Source organism: Myotis brandtii, unplaced genomic scaffold, assembly GCF_000412655.1.
Source record: "Myotis brandtii unplaced genomic scaffold, ASM41265v1 scaffold422, whole genome shotgun sequence".
Classification (NCBI taxonomy): domain Eukaryota; kingdom Metazoa; phylum Chordata; class Mammalia; order Chiroptera; family Vespertilionidae; genus Myotis; species Myotis brandtii.
The window spans coordinates 1022038-1037712 of NW_005366171.1; the positions used below are offsets into that span (position 1 = coordinate 1022038).

General features: G+C 42.7%; 1 protein-coding gene across 6 annotated transcripts in view; it reads right to left on the reverse strand.

The window, feature by feature from the left end:
* Nucleotides 1-2003: 2003 nt before the first annotated feature.
* RIC3 (RIC3 acetylcholine receptor chaperone) overlaps nt 2004-15675 on the reverse strand; it is an 18881-nt gene continuing 5209 nt past the window's right edge. For 3 of the 6 annotated variants that reach the window (XM_014545827.1, XM_014545830.1, XM_014545829.1), the window contains exons 2-6: nt 13373-13602; nt 12302-12374; nt 9491-9584; nt 5872-6020; nt 2004-4216 (exon numbers count right to left, since the gene is read on the reverse strand). In XM_014545827.1, coding sequence (XP_014401313.1) covers nt 3786-4216; nt 5872-6020; nt 9491-9584; nt 12302-12374; nt 13373-13602 — 977 coding nt within the window. In that variant the 3' untranslated portion in view covers nt 2004-3785. The remainder of the gene's footprint in view (nt 4217-5871; nt 6021-9490; nt 9585-12301; nt 12375-13372; nt 13603-15675) is intronic. The other 3 variants (XR_001363599.1, XM_014545828.1, XM_005873941.2) reach the window with 3 other exon arrangements.

Sequence of the window (15675 nt, forward strand, 5' to 3'; positions counted from 1 at the left end):
CCTTTCACAGGGGTCGCCTAAGACCATCCTGCATATCAGATATTTACATTACGATTCATAACAGTAGCAACATTACAGTTATGAAGTAGCAACGAAAATAATTTTATGGTTGGGTCACAACATGAGGAACTGTATTTAAAGGGCCAGAAGGTTGAGAACCACTGGTAAGCGGTCCTCCCTCTGGCCTGGGATCTTCAAGTTTAAGGCTGGCAGAACCACATGCAGAGGCCGGGAAGGGCTGGAAGAATGGCAAGGACAGAAGTACGTGCGTTAGAACAATCCTCCACAGGGCTGCTGTGCCAGCCGAAGAAGGCTGTTGGTCCCGGAGTACCTGTGAGGGCCTGGCCCTACCTAGAGCCTCCCCTATTTAAACAGGATGCGGACATACTTGGGAGCCTTCCCTCAGCCTGTGGCAGGCCTGAAGCCCAGCACGAGGGAGGCTGCAGTGGTGGCTGGAAGCAGACAAGGAAGGTAAGGATCTGCTCCTGAGGGAGGTCAAAACTAAAGTCACCCATACCCTGGAGGGCGTCCGGTGTAACAGCCCGAGGGATGGCAGTGAGGATGCTGTCCTGAGCACCTACAACAGGCGACACCTGGGACAGACAGACAGCCTTGCAAGGTGGGTATTACTCCAAATTCATAAATGCTCAGAGAAGGAATAATCTAAGGGAAAGAATAAGTTTGTCCTGTTTGTGAAAAAAAATGAGGAAAGTTTAGGTGCCTTTTAGAAAGATCTGTATAGTCAAGGGAACATCATGGCTACTTCATGTTTTTTTCTCAATATTGCTGAATAGCTGAAATACTAGATTTTCATTTGGAGCATAGTCTGGGTTGAGACGGAATTTAAGAATGTGGTCATGAGGAGGAGTGGATGGCTACTTCATGTTTTTTTTTCTCAATATTGCTGAATAGCTGAAATACTAGATTTTCATTTGGAGCATAGTCTGGGTTGAGACGGAATTTAAGAATGTGGTCATGAGGAGGAGTGGTTTATTACCCTCAGAGTTTTTCTGTAGCCACAAGCATTTCCTGTATGAACCGGGGCCTGTCTCCTTAGTTCTGCCTCTAGGAAACAGCACAGGTGGGGAATTGTGGAAAAGGAAAGAGGTTTTTATTGTTTAGTGGTCAGGACAGTCCTGGTTGAGACCTATTTTCCGGGTGTAGTTTTTATTAGAGCTCCCTTTCCTAAGTGTCCCAATTTGGACCACACCTTGTTTGAGTACCCCACCACCTTTTCTAGAGGCTGAACGTGCCTCCTGCTATGGCCGCCTAATCTGAAATGACTGAAAGTACAAAAAATTTCTGGACTATAAATATATTTCTGCTAATAAACCAAGCAAGGGGTGGGCAGCAAGAGGCATCAGGAGGTCATAGCACATCTGGCAGGACCTGCTTCCATAGCCAGTTTCCCCCAAAGATTAACATTCACATAAGGACTTGGTTATGTAACACCTTCCACAGCAGCCCCATCCACGTACCTGAACATCCACATACTTTCTCCGAGGATGCCTTCTCTTCCTTGTTCACTGGAGAAGTGCTTCCTATGCCCCCTCTGTAAAGTTTCTTGGAAGTACTTTGGCAAATACGATCTGTTTTCCTATAGATTTGGGTCCATATCTCAGTTCCAGCATAAAACCACAGCTACCATTTACTGAGTGGTGGTCATGTAGGACTGAGGCTGTTTTACAGGCACTGATGGTGCCATTTAATACTCAGAACAACCTGGGAGACCTAGACTCTTGCTTTAGGGACAAGAGCCCAGACAGAAGGCTTAAGGAGCTGACAAGATTCCAGTCAGAACAGATGGGGATGGATTCACGACTGCCCTTGCTCTGCCTGCAGAATTCACGAGCTTGAGCCCTTTTATAGTGTACTAGAGGCCCGATGCAGGAAAATTCATGCAAGAGTAGGCCTTCCTTCCCCCGGCTGCCAGCCCCTGCTTCCCTCCAGCCGCTGGCAGGCACCTGGGACCCTGGCTTCCTCCGGAAGGATGTCCGGTCTAATTAGCATATTACCCTTTTATTATTATAGTTAGTTCATTAAAATAAATTGGATAAGGCTTCCCCCATTAAACTGAGTTTTTAAAATGTAGGAATTGAGCCTTCCATTCCCACTGCCTGCCTCTGAGCAGTGTCTGCCAGATGAATAAATGAGTTGAAACTAGAAGGAAACATATGCATCTCTAACACAGGAATCATAGCCTAAGGCAGAAAAAGAAATTTGAAACAGGGACCCAGCACTGTCATAAATCAACCCCTGTGAATGAAGGGACATAACATGGAAAACAATTTATCGAAACAGTAGAGCACCTACATTATTTTTTACCTTGAGCATTACATCTAGATGGTTTTCAGTACATTTTAAACTGCATCTGTTACAAGTGAATCAAATGTCCCAAAGACAGATGCAGTATGCTTTCTATAAACTCAATCTTCAATGACTGCAGCTCATTAACTAACAATAAGAGTCTAATAGTAGCTGAACTTAATCTTAATATGACCCCATACCTTCTGACAGCAGGCTGTGTGATTAAATATGTTCCTGGCATCTTGTGCCATATCTACCTTTACATAATTTCTTAATTTTCAAGTCTTCCAAATTTCATGACTGGGAGTGTCCTCGGGAATGCGTCCTCTTTAAACCCTCGGGTCTACCACGGGAAATGGGTTCACTCATCCTGTCTCAAGAACACAGATGGCAGCTTTGAGATCAGGCCTGTAGTTTGGTCAAGATCCTCCCAGGCCTAACCTATTTCCCACTCCCCCAGCTCCCTCAGAGGACCCAGATGTCCGAACACAGGCAAACGAACGCCTCTTCCCCTGGGCCCTACTGCACTGGTTCTCCGCAGCAGACACGCTCTGCAGCTTCCCTGTTGGGCTGGCACTTTGTCAACAAGTTCAGTCCTCATTTCTGTCTCAATGCATGTGGTTGGGAAACCAACTTCGCAGAGGGCACAACATCCCGAAAGAGCTTCGAGGCAAGGGCTGTCCATAAATGCATGGCTCACTCCCCTCACTGGCCTTGTGAGCATCTCACAGCAGGACCACTACCCTTGGGCAGGCTTTCCTGCAGCCTCAAGCCGTGGCTCTGCAGGGCCAGGACTAAAGTCTCCACCTAAAGCTTCCCCTGGCCGCTGGAGACCAAGAGGTGGGTTTAGCAGTTCTATTAAGCAGCACAGGGATAAAGGAAGTTAGAGAGCCAGACTGGGCCCATTTTCAGGTCAGTGTGAGTCCTCTGGCCCTTGCTGTGAGGAAGGGACTTCAGCTCGGACAGCAGAGTCCTGCTTTGGCTCCATCATCCCCCAAAACTAAATGTTCTTTTCTTGAACCCAGGGGACCACTAACCTGCTCAAGGCCCAGAGAATAAGGCATTTCAGACTCTGAAATCTTCACTCTTGCAACCTTAAGTCCTCATCATGTGTAAGCTGATGTTTTTTCACAGGTAAACCACCTGTTACTCCCAGCACGGAGTCGAACCTCTGCCTGAGTGGTCCCATCTGTAATTATGATAGAGCAAACAGTTACTCAGTGGATCAGTTCTCTGATGGAGGAAAGGCAGGGAGAGAAAGAGCGAAGCCATCTTGTGTTCCTACTCATCTCTATGATGCTGTACAGGTGACAGGTGTGTGAGCACCAGGGAGGATACATGATATCCATGGTAGTGACCTGATTGGCTATAATATTTAAACACAGAGAATGAAGTACAGGGCCAAGGGTGAAATCTAGAGAGGAGAACAAGGTCACCTTGAGACCAGAGTAATGGATACTTCACCAAACTGGCTGCTTTCACTCTAAACCCTGGGGGTTCCGCTTCCTCAATGTGTCCCCAATACACGCTCTGTCAGCACTGATGCCCAGCCCCTCATCTCTGAAGTCCTGGGGCCACGCTTCCTGGGTGGTGTCCTCCTCCTCACTGTAACTGTCTGCCATGAATCCAGCATTCTCCACCAAGACCGCAGGGTCCTCCTCTTCGTGAAGACAGCAGGAACATGTTTCTGGCTCTGGGTCACATGAAGTAACAGAATTCTCCTCCTGGGCTCTGCCGTCAGCGGGCACTTCCCAACCCAAATGGTCTGCCTCTTCCAGCACTCCCATCCTCTCAGCTAGTTCCTCCGCAGAGGGCTCTTTGGGGTCCGGGTAATCCACCAGGATTGTTTCTTGCCTACGCTTGATGCGATCTGAAAGGTCATAAATTGGATAAGTCTCTTCAGGGTAACCTAGAGAGAAAAGCAGCACAAAGTCTTACAAAGACTGTCTCTTCAAAATAAAGTGTCAGACTCAAAGAGGCTTCTTAGGCAGCAGCCATCCCATTCCAACAAATCCACTCAAGGAATCTCGCAGATGACTAACAGCTCTAAAGTTTCACTTCAGTAAATTCTAAGCGCCTGGCTGACTACCCAGTGCTCTCTGAAATTCAAACCCCTTCAGATGAAATCCCTTTAGTGCAGGGGGCTTGGGGCAGAGGGTGAGTCTCACACCTCCAGCTTCTGCAGTAGCATGAAGATTAAACAAACAACAGGAGCCTTCAGTAGAAAAAAGAAAGGACACAACACCAGATGGAGAGAGCACAGCTTAAGGCTAATGTTTATAATTTCTATTTGGAACCATTTCCAAATCTTCCCGGGGGTGGAGGGTGGAGTGGAAGGAAGGAACGCTAAACTCTGAAAAATACACCAGGAAGCCTTTTACTATTGAAATGGCTGGCAAGTGTCAGAACAGAGAAATGCTTTAGCGAGACAGGCCCCAAATCCCGAAGGACAGCGCTGCGTTTTCAGAAGACAGGATTCCCGTTGGTGGCTTCTTCATCTTCACAAAATGGAACAAAAGAATACAACAAACTGGTAAACAAAATGAGTAACACTGGTACTGAAGCCCAGCTAGATAATGAGGGAAGAGAAAGTGTTGCCAAATTAAAGAGTGAAATGAAATCAATCTGTGTCAGCCTGAGCAGCAGATGGGCCGTGCTGGAGCCCACGCCCGTGCTGGCAGCAGCAGCGTGCTCGCTGCTCAGTGTGGCAAAGCTGGAGGATCCAAACCCGTGTGCACATTACAATAATCAGTAGAGTCAACCCAAACGCAAACCACTTCTGCCTACAAATTCTGAAAAGCAGGGGTTCTTTTTGGTACGAATAGAGTATGGAGAGATTTTTTTTTACATTTACTGTTTGTTTTTCTCATTATAAAAGTGATAGGGACTCATTGTGGAAAATTTGAAAAAATACAAGTTTTGGAAAGAAAACAAATTATCTAGAATCCCACCACTGATAATAATTTGTTGTATTACTTCTGGCTTTTTACCATCTATAAGCATGTGTGTGTGTGTGTGTGTGTGTGTGTGTGTGTGTATATATATATATTTTAAAATAAGGATCACCCTGTATATAAAATGTTATACCTGATTTTTTTCATTCAACATTATATCATGAGCATTTCTCCATGTCAGCAGTCATTTTAAAGCTGGCTGCACAATATCCCCTCACACAGCTACAGAACTGATCTGACTTACCCTGCCTCTTCTGGAGACCCTTAGATTCCTTCCAACTTTCCCTTATAAGTAACATAGCAGTTAAGATCTCTGAATATAAATCCATGTCTACTTCCCTATTTTGTTAAGGTACACTTATAAAAATATGAAAACTAAGCCACCGGCAGAAGGAGGGAATTAGCTGCAAAGGGTGATGGAAATGTTCTATATCATGGTTATGGTATAATTACACACCTCTACACATCTGTCAAAACTCACCCAACCATACCCTTAAAATTGGTGAATTTTATTATATATACATTATACTTCAGTAATAAAGCTGATTAAAAATAATTAACATCTCTTTTCTGGGCTGACAGCTAACAGAGAAAGGAGAAGACACTTTACCTTCCCAGTCCTCCATGTAAGGGGCCTCCTCAGCCTCTTGCTCTGGAGTGGGCCCGTCAGTGAATCTTCCTTTTTTCATGACCCTGGTGATTTCTTGGAGCTGATACAGCAGCTGTTTTTCTTGGTCAGAAGTCACAGTCTGTGCTCTGCTTAGAAATATCAGACAATCCAGCCACTTAGTGGTAAATACTCCTTGGCAATGAACATAAATATCACTATGATCTGTCTGGATTCTAGAAGTGGAGCAGCAGCAGATAATTCTAGGAACTGATTCTAGAGCAGCATAGCTGGTAACTACACATATCAATTCAAGGGTTTGATTTTATATACGGGAAAACTAAGGCCCAGAATAGATCAAGGTATTGCGCAAGGTCCCACATGAGTTATGTCAATACTGGGACCAGACCCCAGATAGCTTAGCTTTTGGTTCAATATTTTTTCAGTGCACCTCACTGTTACTTAATAACACTCCATTTACTGCAAGCTACTTTTGTCTGACGCAAGGTCATCAAAAGAAAAGGTGCTGGGACATCAGCTTCGACTAGGGGAAAATGTGCTACTAGGCCAGTGATGGCGAACCTGTGACACGCGTGTCAGAGGTGACACGCGAACTCATTATTTTGGTTGATTTTTCTTTGTTAAATGGCATTTAAATATATAAAATAAATATCAAAAATATAAGTCTTTGTTTTACTATGGTAGCAAAGATCAAAAGATTTCTATATGTGACACGGCACCAGAGTTAAGTTAGGGTTTTTCAAAATGCTGACACACCGAGCTCAAAAGGTTCGCCATCACTGTACTAGGCCATCCCTACAATCACCAGGCTGCATATACTTGTGCAGATACATCCAAAATTCCAGAGCTGGATCATTCTGACAAATCAATTATCTAGACCACAGACACTGGGGGAATTGAGACCCTCACGAGGGAAGTTATACATTTCTATTGCTAGTTAATGTCAGCACTTTAAAACTAAAGTCTCCTGACTTCTGAAAGCACTTGGTGCTCAAGTTCCAGTTTAGAAAACCTGGGTTTGAGTCCCAGCTTCGCTGGTGGCTCTGGACAAATGTCTGCAAGAATAAGATGGGCTCAAGGAAAACGGTAGGAGCATTTTATTTTTTGAGAAGGAAGCACTGCATCACACTCACAGGTAGGCAAGGCCCTACAGAGAAGGCTGAGAACTGTCTGCTTTGCTACAAGCTTTAACTAGCGGCAGGATTTAACCCAGGCTACTTCTTTTCTTAAAAACCCAGAGCATTAAATATCAGCATAACGCTAATGAAGGAAAAATAATACCTTCTGAACAGCCTCCCATGGAGGTGTCCTCTATGTTTCTAATCAGCCAGTGGGAGCCAGCATTCCTTGTTATGATCAGCCTAACAAACTTCAGCCTTAATGACCAATAAGGAAAAAGAACAGTGTTTCCTCCCTCCAATGGGAAGGTGTAACTGAGGCAAATAAAGGCGCATTTCTGCAGCCCTCAGTGGGAGGAAAACAACACCAGGGCTCCACTTCTTCCACACTAATGGCCTCACAGCCTGAACTGAAGCAGCTCGTCTGTTCTACCTTCAGCTAAACGTATTGGGCCTCTTAGACGGCATCAGCACAGGAGCCTGACTCGCCACAACTGCTCATCTGCTCTACATAACCCCCAATTCTTACAATGACCACTTTGTGGGGGGGACTTCTGGGGCATCCAGGTCACCCCTACCTACAAGAGCCTGCGTGCTCATCACAAAGCTCTTGCTCTTGGCTGCACATGCTACTTCTCTGGACTGTACTCAATGTATTCTGATTCTTACTGAGTGAAACAGCCTGGATTGTTTCTCTTTTTGTTTGTTAATCCTCACCTGAGGATATTTTCCCACTGATTTTTAGAGAGAGTGGAAAGGAGGGGGAGAGACAGAGAAACATCGATGTAAGAGAGAGACATCGATTGACTGCCTCCCACACGAGCCCTCATCAGAGCCAGGGATCGAGCCTGCAACCAAGGTACACGCCCTTGGCTGGAATTGAACCTGGGACCCTTCAGTCCGAGGGCTAACACTCTATCCACTGAGCCAAACCGGCTAGGGCTGGATTCTGTCTCTTAACTAATGAAAAACCAGAACCTTAAATAAAAGAGGAATGGCTAGCAGAGGCAGAAACAGACAAGAGCAGCTTTCTCAGAGAATTCCAAACTAAAGCATCTCTTTCATTTCTGAACAGGTCTATTAATATTGCCCATGTCATGCATTAGGCAATTCATCATGGCCCACCTTACACCTTCTGAATTTACCACAATGAAGATTTTCAGAGATTCCTTATTGTCTCACCTTGGTTTACTCCTGGAAGGCAGTGGTAACTACGACTGTATAGGCAAGTGCCGTGAACATTGTAGGTGCTCATGTGTTTGGTTGCTCCCTGTTTCCTCACAGTCCATTTTCTCCACCTCCCTGAAATCTGGCTTCCATTCCGTCATTTTACCAAAATTTGCATCATCAATGACCACTTTACTCTCAAGTCCAAAAGTCTTTTTCTCACATTTCATTCTTCTTAACTTCTCTGTACTGTGGACCATCCTCTTGAAATGCCCTCTCCCTTGTCTATTGAGACGTGTATTCCTCCCATTTCTTTAACCATTCTTCTTACCTCTGATCATGGCTCACTTTCCTCCTCCCAATTCCTGAAACATGGTTGTCATGAAGACTCAATCCTAGGGCCCTCATTTCTCTACTCTTACAAACACGGCCTCAGAAAGCTGACCCAGTATCAGATTAAACCACCACCTCTACGCAGATGATGTCCAAACTCTACACCTGCTCTTGACTTTTCACACAAAGCCAGTCTCATTATTTGTTACCCCTTGGAGGCCTTGCCACTACATCGAAGTTGACCTTAAATTCACCCTTCCAACCCAGTCCTAGTTGGGCCAAATTAAGGAACTTCATGGAGGAAAAAAAGAAATCACAGGCTGTATCAGGATTCCTTGGTTACAAGCAACCAATCTTCCAATAAATTGGCTCCTTGTATTTGGAGGAGGTAGCAGATTTTGGAGGAGGTAGCAGAATTTATTGGGAGAATGTGGGATAGCTCACAATATGAGAAGAATTGCTGAAGATCCAGGATTCAGGAAGGTGGGAGGCAGAGCAGCTCTAGGGATTAGGGAGCAGGAGCAAATGGATAATCTCTTTAGGGACTGCTGCCAGGGTGAGTTAATATGAAAAGCTTTCAGATCAGGTTCCACTGGGTTCAAGATCCAGTTTTAGGTGAAAGTACACTTGGCCCAACTTGGGTCCTGTATATACCACTGAATCCATCACTGCAGCCAAGGAGATGAAGTGTGGTGATTGGCCAGGGACCACATGGCCACCCTTGAAGGGGAGGTGAGGAGTGGAAGGGCTTCACCCTGACCTTCACACTCACTCTCAATAATGTGCATAACACTGAACATATGCTCTTGAAAACGGAGATTGCTTAACAGCATGAAAATGAAATGTTTCGTGAGAAGTAACATGCAAATGACAAATAAGTTGACAACTATATAAAATGAAAGTAAGTGGCCCAGAAATCAAAGAAGAGAAAAATCTTGAATTGATTCTCTAAATGGGAAATAGTCTGAGTCCTGAAAACCTACCTTTCACCATTAGGTCCCACTCTATTAATTAATTTTTCCATGGCTTCCTCTGTCTCCTTGAGTTTTTCTTGCAGTTGAACAAGCTCAAAATTGGCTGAAAAACAAGCATTGATCTAAGAATCATCACACACAACTCCCTAAGCTCTTTTCGGAGACATGGCTGGCTGTGACACTCTACAGTAATGCTGGCTGGTCCTGAGGCTCAGGGAAGAGACTTAAGAGTTTCTCCAGCTAATCCAATCAGGATACAAAGGTGCTGTGGTTTGGGCACCAAGATCTAAAGGATACATGTTTAGTGAGTGATGAACAAATCACTCTTACGCACAGAAATACAGTAGGACCAGCTAAGAAAATACCTAGGACTGAAAAACATACCCCTATAGTCACTCAAGAAGAAATGAAGAAGATAAACATACCCTTTTTTCCTGTTTTTTTTTAATTAAAATATAGTTAATATATACATTATATTAGTTTCAAGTGTGTAACGTTGTTATTCTACATTAACATACCCAACGAAGTGATCACCATTCTGTCATTATACCAGGTAAGTATATTATTTACTGTATTCCTTATGCTATACATTACATCCCCATTACTTTTTTTATTTTATAACTAGAATTTTGTACCTCTTATTCACCTTTACCTTTTCTTCCTTTTTCCTAGCCCCTTCCCCTCTGGAAATCATCAGGTTTTTTTTCCTCTATGTTTATGAAACTGTTTCTGTTTTGCATTGTTTGTTCATTTGCTTTGTTTTTTAGATTCCACATATAAGTGAAATCCTATATAATAAAAGCATAGTATGCAAATTGTCCCCTCCACTGGGAGGTTGTCTGGGAGTTCAACCAGTGGGCGGGGCCGGCCAGGGGAAGGGAGGGAGGCCCCGGCAGGCAGCTGCTCCTTCTCATGAATTTCGTGCACTGGGCCTCTATATATAGTTATCTGTCTTGCTCTGTCTGACTTATTTCACTTAGCATAACACCCTCTAGGTCCATCCATGTTATCTCAAATGGCAAGATTTCATTCTGTGTTGTGGCTGTGTAATATTCCATTGTATATATGTACCACATCTTGATCCATTCATCTATCTATCCATGGACACTTAGGTTGCTGCCATACTTGGCTATTCTAATCTAAATGATGCTCAAGGGTAAAGTACGAAACATATAAGGTACTTTAGAAAACTAAGTGAAATGAGCAATAGTTCACCTGCACATGAGGTTAAAAACCTATCTGGAAGTAACAGTTTAAATTTCATGCTTCCTCAATAGAGGAAATCTTGAGACCTCTCTGCCCAAGATTTTCTGTCCCAGTCATATGGAGTGAAATGGTGTAACCCTGCCTCCCAGAAGTAGTTTTCTCAACTAACGTTAAGACCCTAAAAGTAGAACAGAAAAAATAAATCACTCATCAGTACATGAAATGAACTTTAAGGCAGTAGGAAAATAAAATGATGTTCATTATGTAGATAATCTAGTTTTTCTGTGTCATAACCAGTGCTATCCTCTACCTAGATGTATTCAAAGGGTTACTGCAGACGTAGTGTTTCAAAGGCCTTTTAATACTTCTGGACCACATTCTTATTCATGCAGTTAACATCTATAAAGTGGAGGAGTGTGCTACATAAATGCTTAAGTTATTTTTATTTCCTGCATGATTCGAAATTGAAGGATAAGGAGCTGATATAACTGCTACTACATTATAAAACAGCTGCTCTTAGGAATTCATTTTATTTACTTCTTTCTGTTTTAAATGATTATGTGACAGGATACAGAATTTGCTACTCGAATTTAAAGAGTCCACAAATCTTTTAAAAATGATTTTACTGATGCATTTACCATCACTGTTAAACATTATCTCAATTAAGAACACAGCATCTTTCTTAAAGAAGTCCCTGAATATTTAAGATTTCTAAAAAGGATGCAGAGTGTGACTGAAATATTTATTTCCATAGAGAATGCGGAATAAATACAGAAAGCAATAATGGCTGAGGGCAGATGCTTCTGTGGTCCAGCCTCACCTCATTTGGCTGATGTCTTTGTTTTAAAAACCTCTGATGAGGCTTCAAGATCCACTGGATAAAGCGATCTGGCCTCAAAGACCTTCAACAATATGGCTTAACTTCCCTACTCTTTAGACCTTCTTCCCCACAGCTGCCCTATGCCAGGCTGTCTCACCCAAGCCATCCCCTCTAGCTGGCAGGCCTCCTCCACAGACACCCAGCTAGACATGATTTCCTATAAGGCTTTTATCAGATCTCTTCTGTCTAGGTAGTCAACTTTGCACAAGTTATTTTTCCTGACATCCATCCTAGACTATAAATTCTTAGAGGGAGAGCTATGCCATATACATTGCATTTCCCCAGAGAGCACAGAATATTCTAGTTGGTAGTGAACATTTGATGATCATGTTTCAAGAGCCAGAAGAGTTAAATTCTGTCCCTGGATCTAATAACTGACTTTGACAATGACTTGATCTCTGCCTTGCTTTCCCTCTCTGGGAAATAAGGATATTCGCTACCAATATTCTGAAGTCTGGACATGAGAAGGAACGCATTCCAAATGTGAAATATTAATTTACTAACATAAAAAAGTGAACTCGTAGTTTTGTACTTTTTGTAACTATCTTTCCCTTTAAAGCCAACGTCAAATGGAAACTTTCAGGAACTCTCAGAGCTAAGGTAAAAAATGGCATCAGATTAATTTGGGACAACTTCTGAGAAATGCTTTTAGGACATACCCAGATTGTCCGTCTGCCTGGCTGAATTACAGCTGTCTGACTCAAACTTGTGACCATTCTGAAAGGGGCACTTACTAATTTTCCTGTAGGTGTCTCCAGGTGTGGCGGTAGAGCATTTCCGGTCCACTGAAGTTTTCCCCTTTGAAAGCTGAGAAGTGAAGGAGGTACAGCACATCAACAGCAGCTCAGAACCTCAAAGTCACGGAACCCCTCATATTAAGTGAAAAAAGAAAAAGGCTGGGAGACAAAAATTAAGTCAGAAATCCACTTGAATAGCAACATTAGATAAATATCTAAAAAAAAAACCAAAGCAAAACAAAAACAATAAAAACAAAAAACAATAGCTTTCCAAGTAAAATATTAGCAAGGCACACGGAAAAAATATCTCTCTACCGGTCATCTGCCTTGGCCATGCTCACCTAACACTCACCTCAGGCTGTCTGCAGAATTTCTGGGCTAGGAGGAGCTCGCCTCTTCCTCTAGTTAGAAGGGCAAAGTAAAACTCTTCCCCCAGCGAGGCCCATGGCCTGCCAAAGCTGGGCTGGAGGTGGAACTTAAATCAGCAGTCTACTTATAAAGGACCCAAACCATGTCTCCCCAGAACTAAGAAATATCAGGCTTAGTTTCAGGATATGGCAGTTCTGTTTGAGAAGAATTACTGAAGATGATGTTAAAAAAACAGCACTTCATACTCCGGTGAGAAGAAGGACAAAGTGTTGTTGGTACAGTCATCACCTGGCCTCACAGTGGCTACCTGAAAACCCCTGAGCCAATCCTAACAACAAAGCTCTTCTTAGAGCAGCTTTATGCCTTTTCAGCTTGCAAATAAGCCCAGTCAAGGGCTTTTAACTTTATTGCTAACTGGATTAGCAAGTAGAAGATCCAGGCTCAAGTCCTGGTTCTGCAGTTTCAGTTGTGAATTTTGGAGAAATCATTTAAGCTCTGAGTGAAGATTTTCTCATCTGTAAAACTTAGGATAGGATAACACCTATCCTAAATACCTTATGAAGAGGAGGCAAGGTTTAAAGAGATACTAGATTTGAAAAAGGGTTATGAACTGTAAAGGGTTTTAATACTGACAATGATTTTTATTACGATAATATTAGATTGTCATTGATATAATAGGATCAAGATGATTCCACTTACCTTAAATAGAATGTACAGTATGTATAAAAATATCCCAAAGCCATAGATTGGAATAATCTGCCCCATCAGGCCTCTTCCACTTCCTCCTCCTCCTCCAGTGCCTCCACCTGATCCTTTGGCCTTTGCAAAGGCCTCTGCAAGGTGAGACCTCTGGGTGCGAGCTGTAGGAGTCTGGCCATCTAAGGGTGCTTGGTGATGATGCATCATAGGTGGAAATCGGCCCAATTTTCCTGAGAAAATAAATTCATCAGTCTTTATTTCTTCTACTATTTTAAATATGGCTGTTATGAAAACACCTAATGCATTGAGGTACAAATAATAAAAGCCAACTCAAACAAGTCTAAGAAAAAATGGGAACTTGGTTATAAGGACATAGAGGCATCACACCGATAATATGATGTGGCAATCTCTAGCTGTTCACCAAACCCATTTTTCCCTTCCTTTTGGGTCCACAGCTAGACAGTTTTCAGTTTACCATACAGTTAAATGTGGCCACGTGACTGAGTTCCAGCCAAGGGAATGTGAGGGATATGAGCTAGTTCAAGGCCTGGCCTATACAACTTCCCATGTATTAAACTCCAAGTTCATTTCCCTTCAGCTGGATGCTGGCACCTAGGGAAACCTTGTAAGTCATGTGACCATGAAAACGGCAGAACCTCCATCAACTTAGACTCCTAGACACCTGCGTGGTACAGAGCCTTCCACCAACTTAGAAATAACTTCCAGTGGGTTAGGGCCACTGTATACTTTGGAGTATGTTACAGCAGTTAACCACCCCTAACTAGTACAGATGAAGCAATCTGGTCTCAGAAGAGAATAGAACTAGAAACTGGAAAGCCATCAGGATGTAGGACAGCTACTCTCACATTCTATCTCATCTTTCTCCCTCTCTATGGGCCACAAGGCTTTTTTTTTTCTGTTTCTCTGTGAATATCTTCTTCATTATTTCTCTGCAGACCATTTCTTTAGCTTCTCTAGGAACTTCTGTTTCTCTGTGAATATCTTCTTCATTCTTTCTCTGCAGACCATTTCTTTAGCTTCTCTAGGAACATGGGAGAAGATGGTTATCCCAAAACCCCTCATTTGCATGTCTTTCAAGAGGCCAGCAGAGAGTGAACCTAATTCCAAATTCCTGAAGGGAGATGAATACTCAGCTAGTGTAGGTATGCATCCCTTTCTAGTCAGCCGTAGCTGAACAGGCAGGATTCATGTAGTACGAACAGAGTGAAAGGTGTTCTTCCCTGTGAGTGAGAGCAGGGCTTACAGAAAGGGGAGTGTATCAGTTTTCTTGCATTTATTTTCCTCCATCAGAAGCAGCCAAACATTAACACCAACTGCCAAACCTCCTGAGAGCCAGAGGTGAGAAAGGAAAGACATCTCTTCAAAAGGCCATGCAAACAGGCTTGTGTGGTAAAACCACAGGGAGATAAAATCATAAAGCAGAGAACACTAGAGAGCAGAAAGACTCCATAAACCAGACTCTAAAAATAGAAACTGTACAGTGAAAAACTTTACATTCAACAAAATTATAGATTTCTGTTCAATAAAGAATACCATGAACAGAGTTAAGATAGATGACAAGGAAAAGCTTTTGCAACATCTAAAATTGACAAGGGATTAAAATACTAGAATAGACAAGAAATTTCTACAATTAAATATGAACATCACAAGGAACCCAATAGAAAAATGGGAACTCACAGAAAGATAAGCTTAAAAGTTTTTTAAAAATAAATAATACATTAAAAGATGACCAAAGTAAAACCACTGAGTAAAATATAAATTATATATTATAGAAAAATATAAATGAGATAGCCCTCCTACCTGTCAGAAGGAAAAAAATTAGAATGGTGGGTAATGGTAAAGATTGGCAAAGATGTCAGGAGGCAAGAACTCTTATGTGCTGTGTGGTGAGTGTAAACTGACACAGCCATTCTGCTAAGTGATCTGGCTGTACTTAGTGACGTTAAGTATGTCTATACTCTATGATCCAGTGACCCCACTCTGGTGCATAAATTCCAGAGAAGTTCTCAAATAAGGCTTTCTATAACCCAATTTGAATGTTAGATTTTATAGACACGTGTGAGAATGTTTGCTGTGATGATCTTATAGATGCCCAGCTTCCTTTCCCTAGTGACGAGCCTCCTTGGAGTTTCTTCAGCCCAGGAACACAACTTGCTTTATAGCCAGGTACAAACATTTTACACTTCAACCAAATGTTTGTGAAGCATTTTCATGTGCCTCATCTCATTTGATCCTCACAGAAGTCCTGGAGTAGGTAGATAGGAGACTTGGTAGAATCCTAT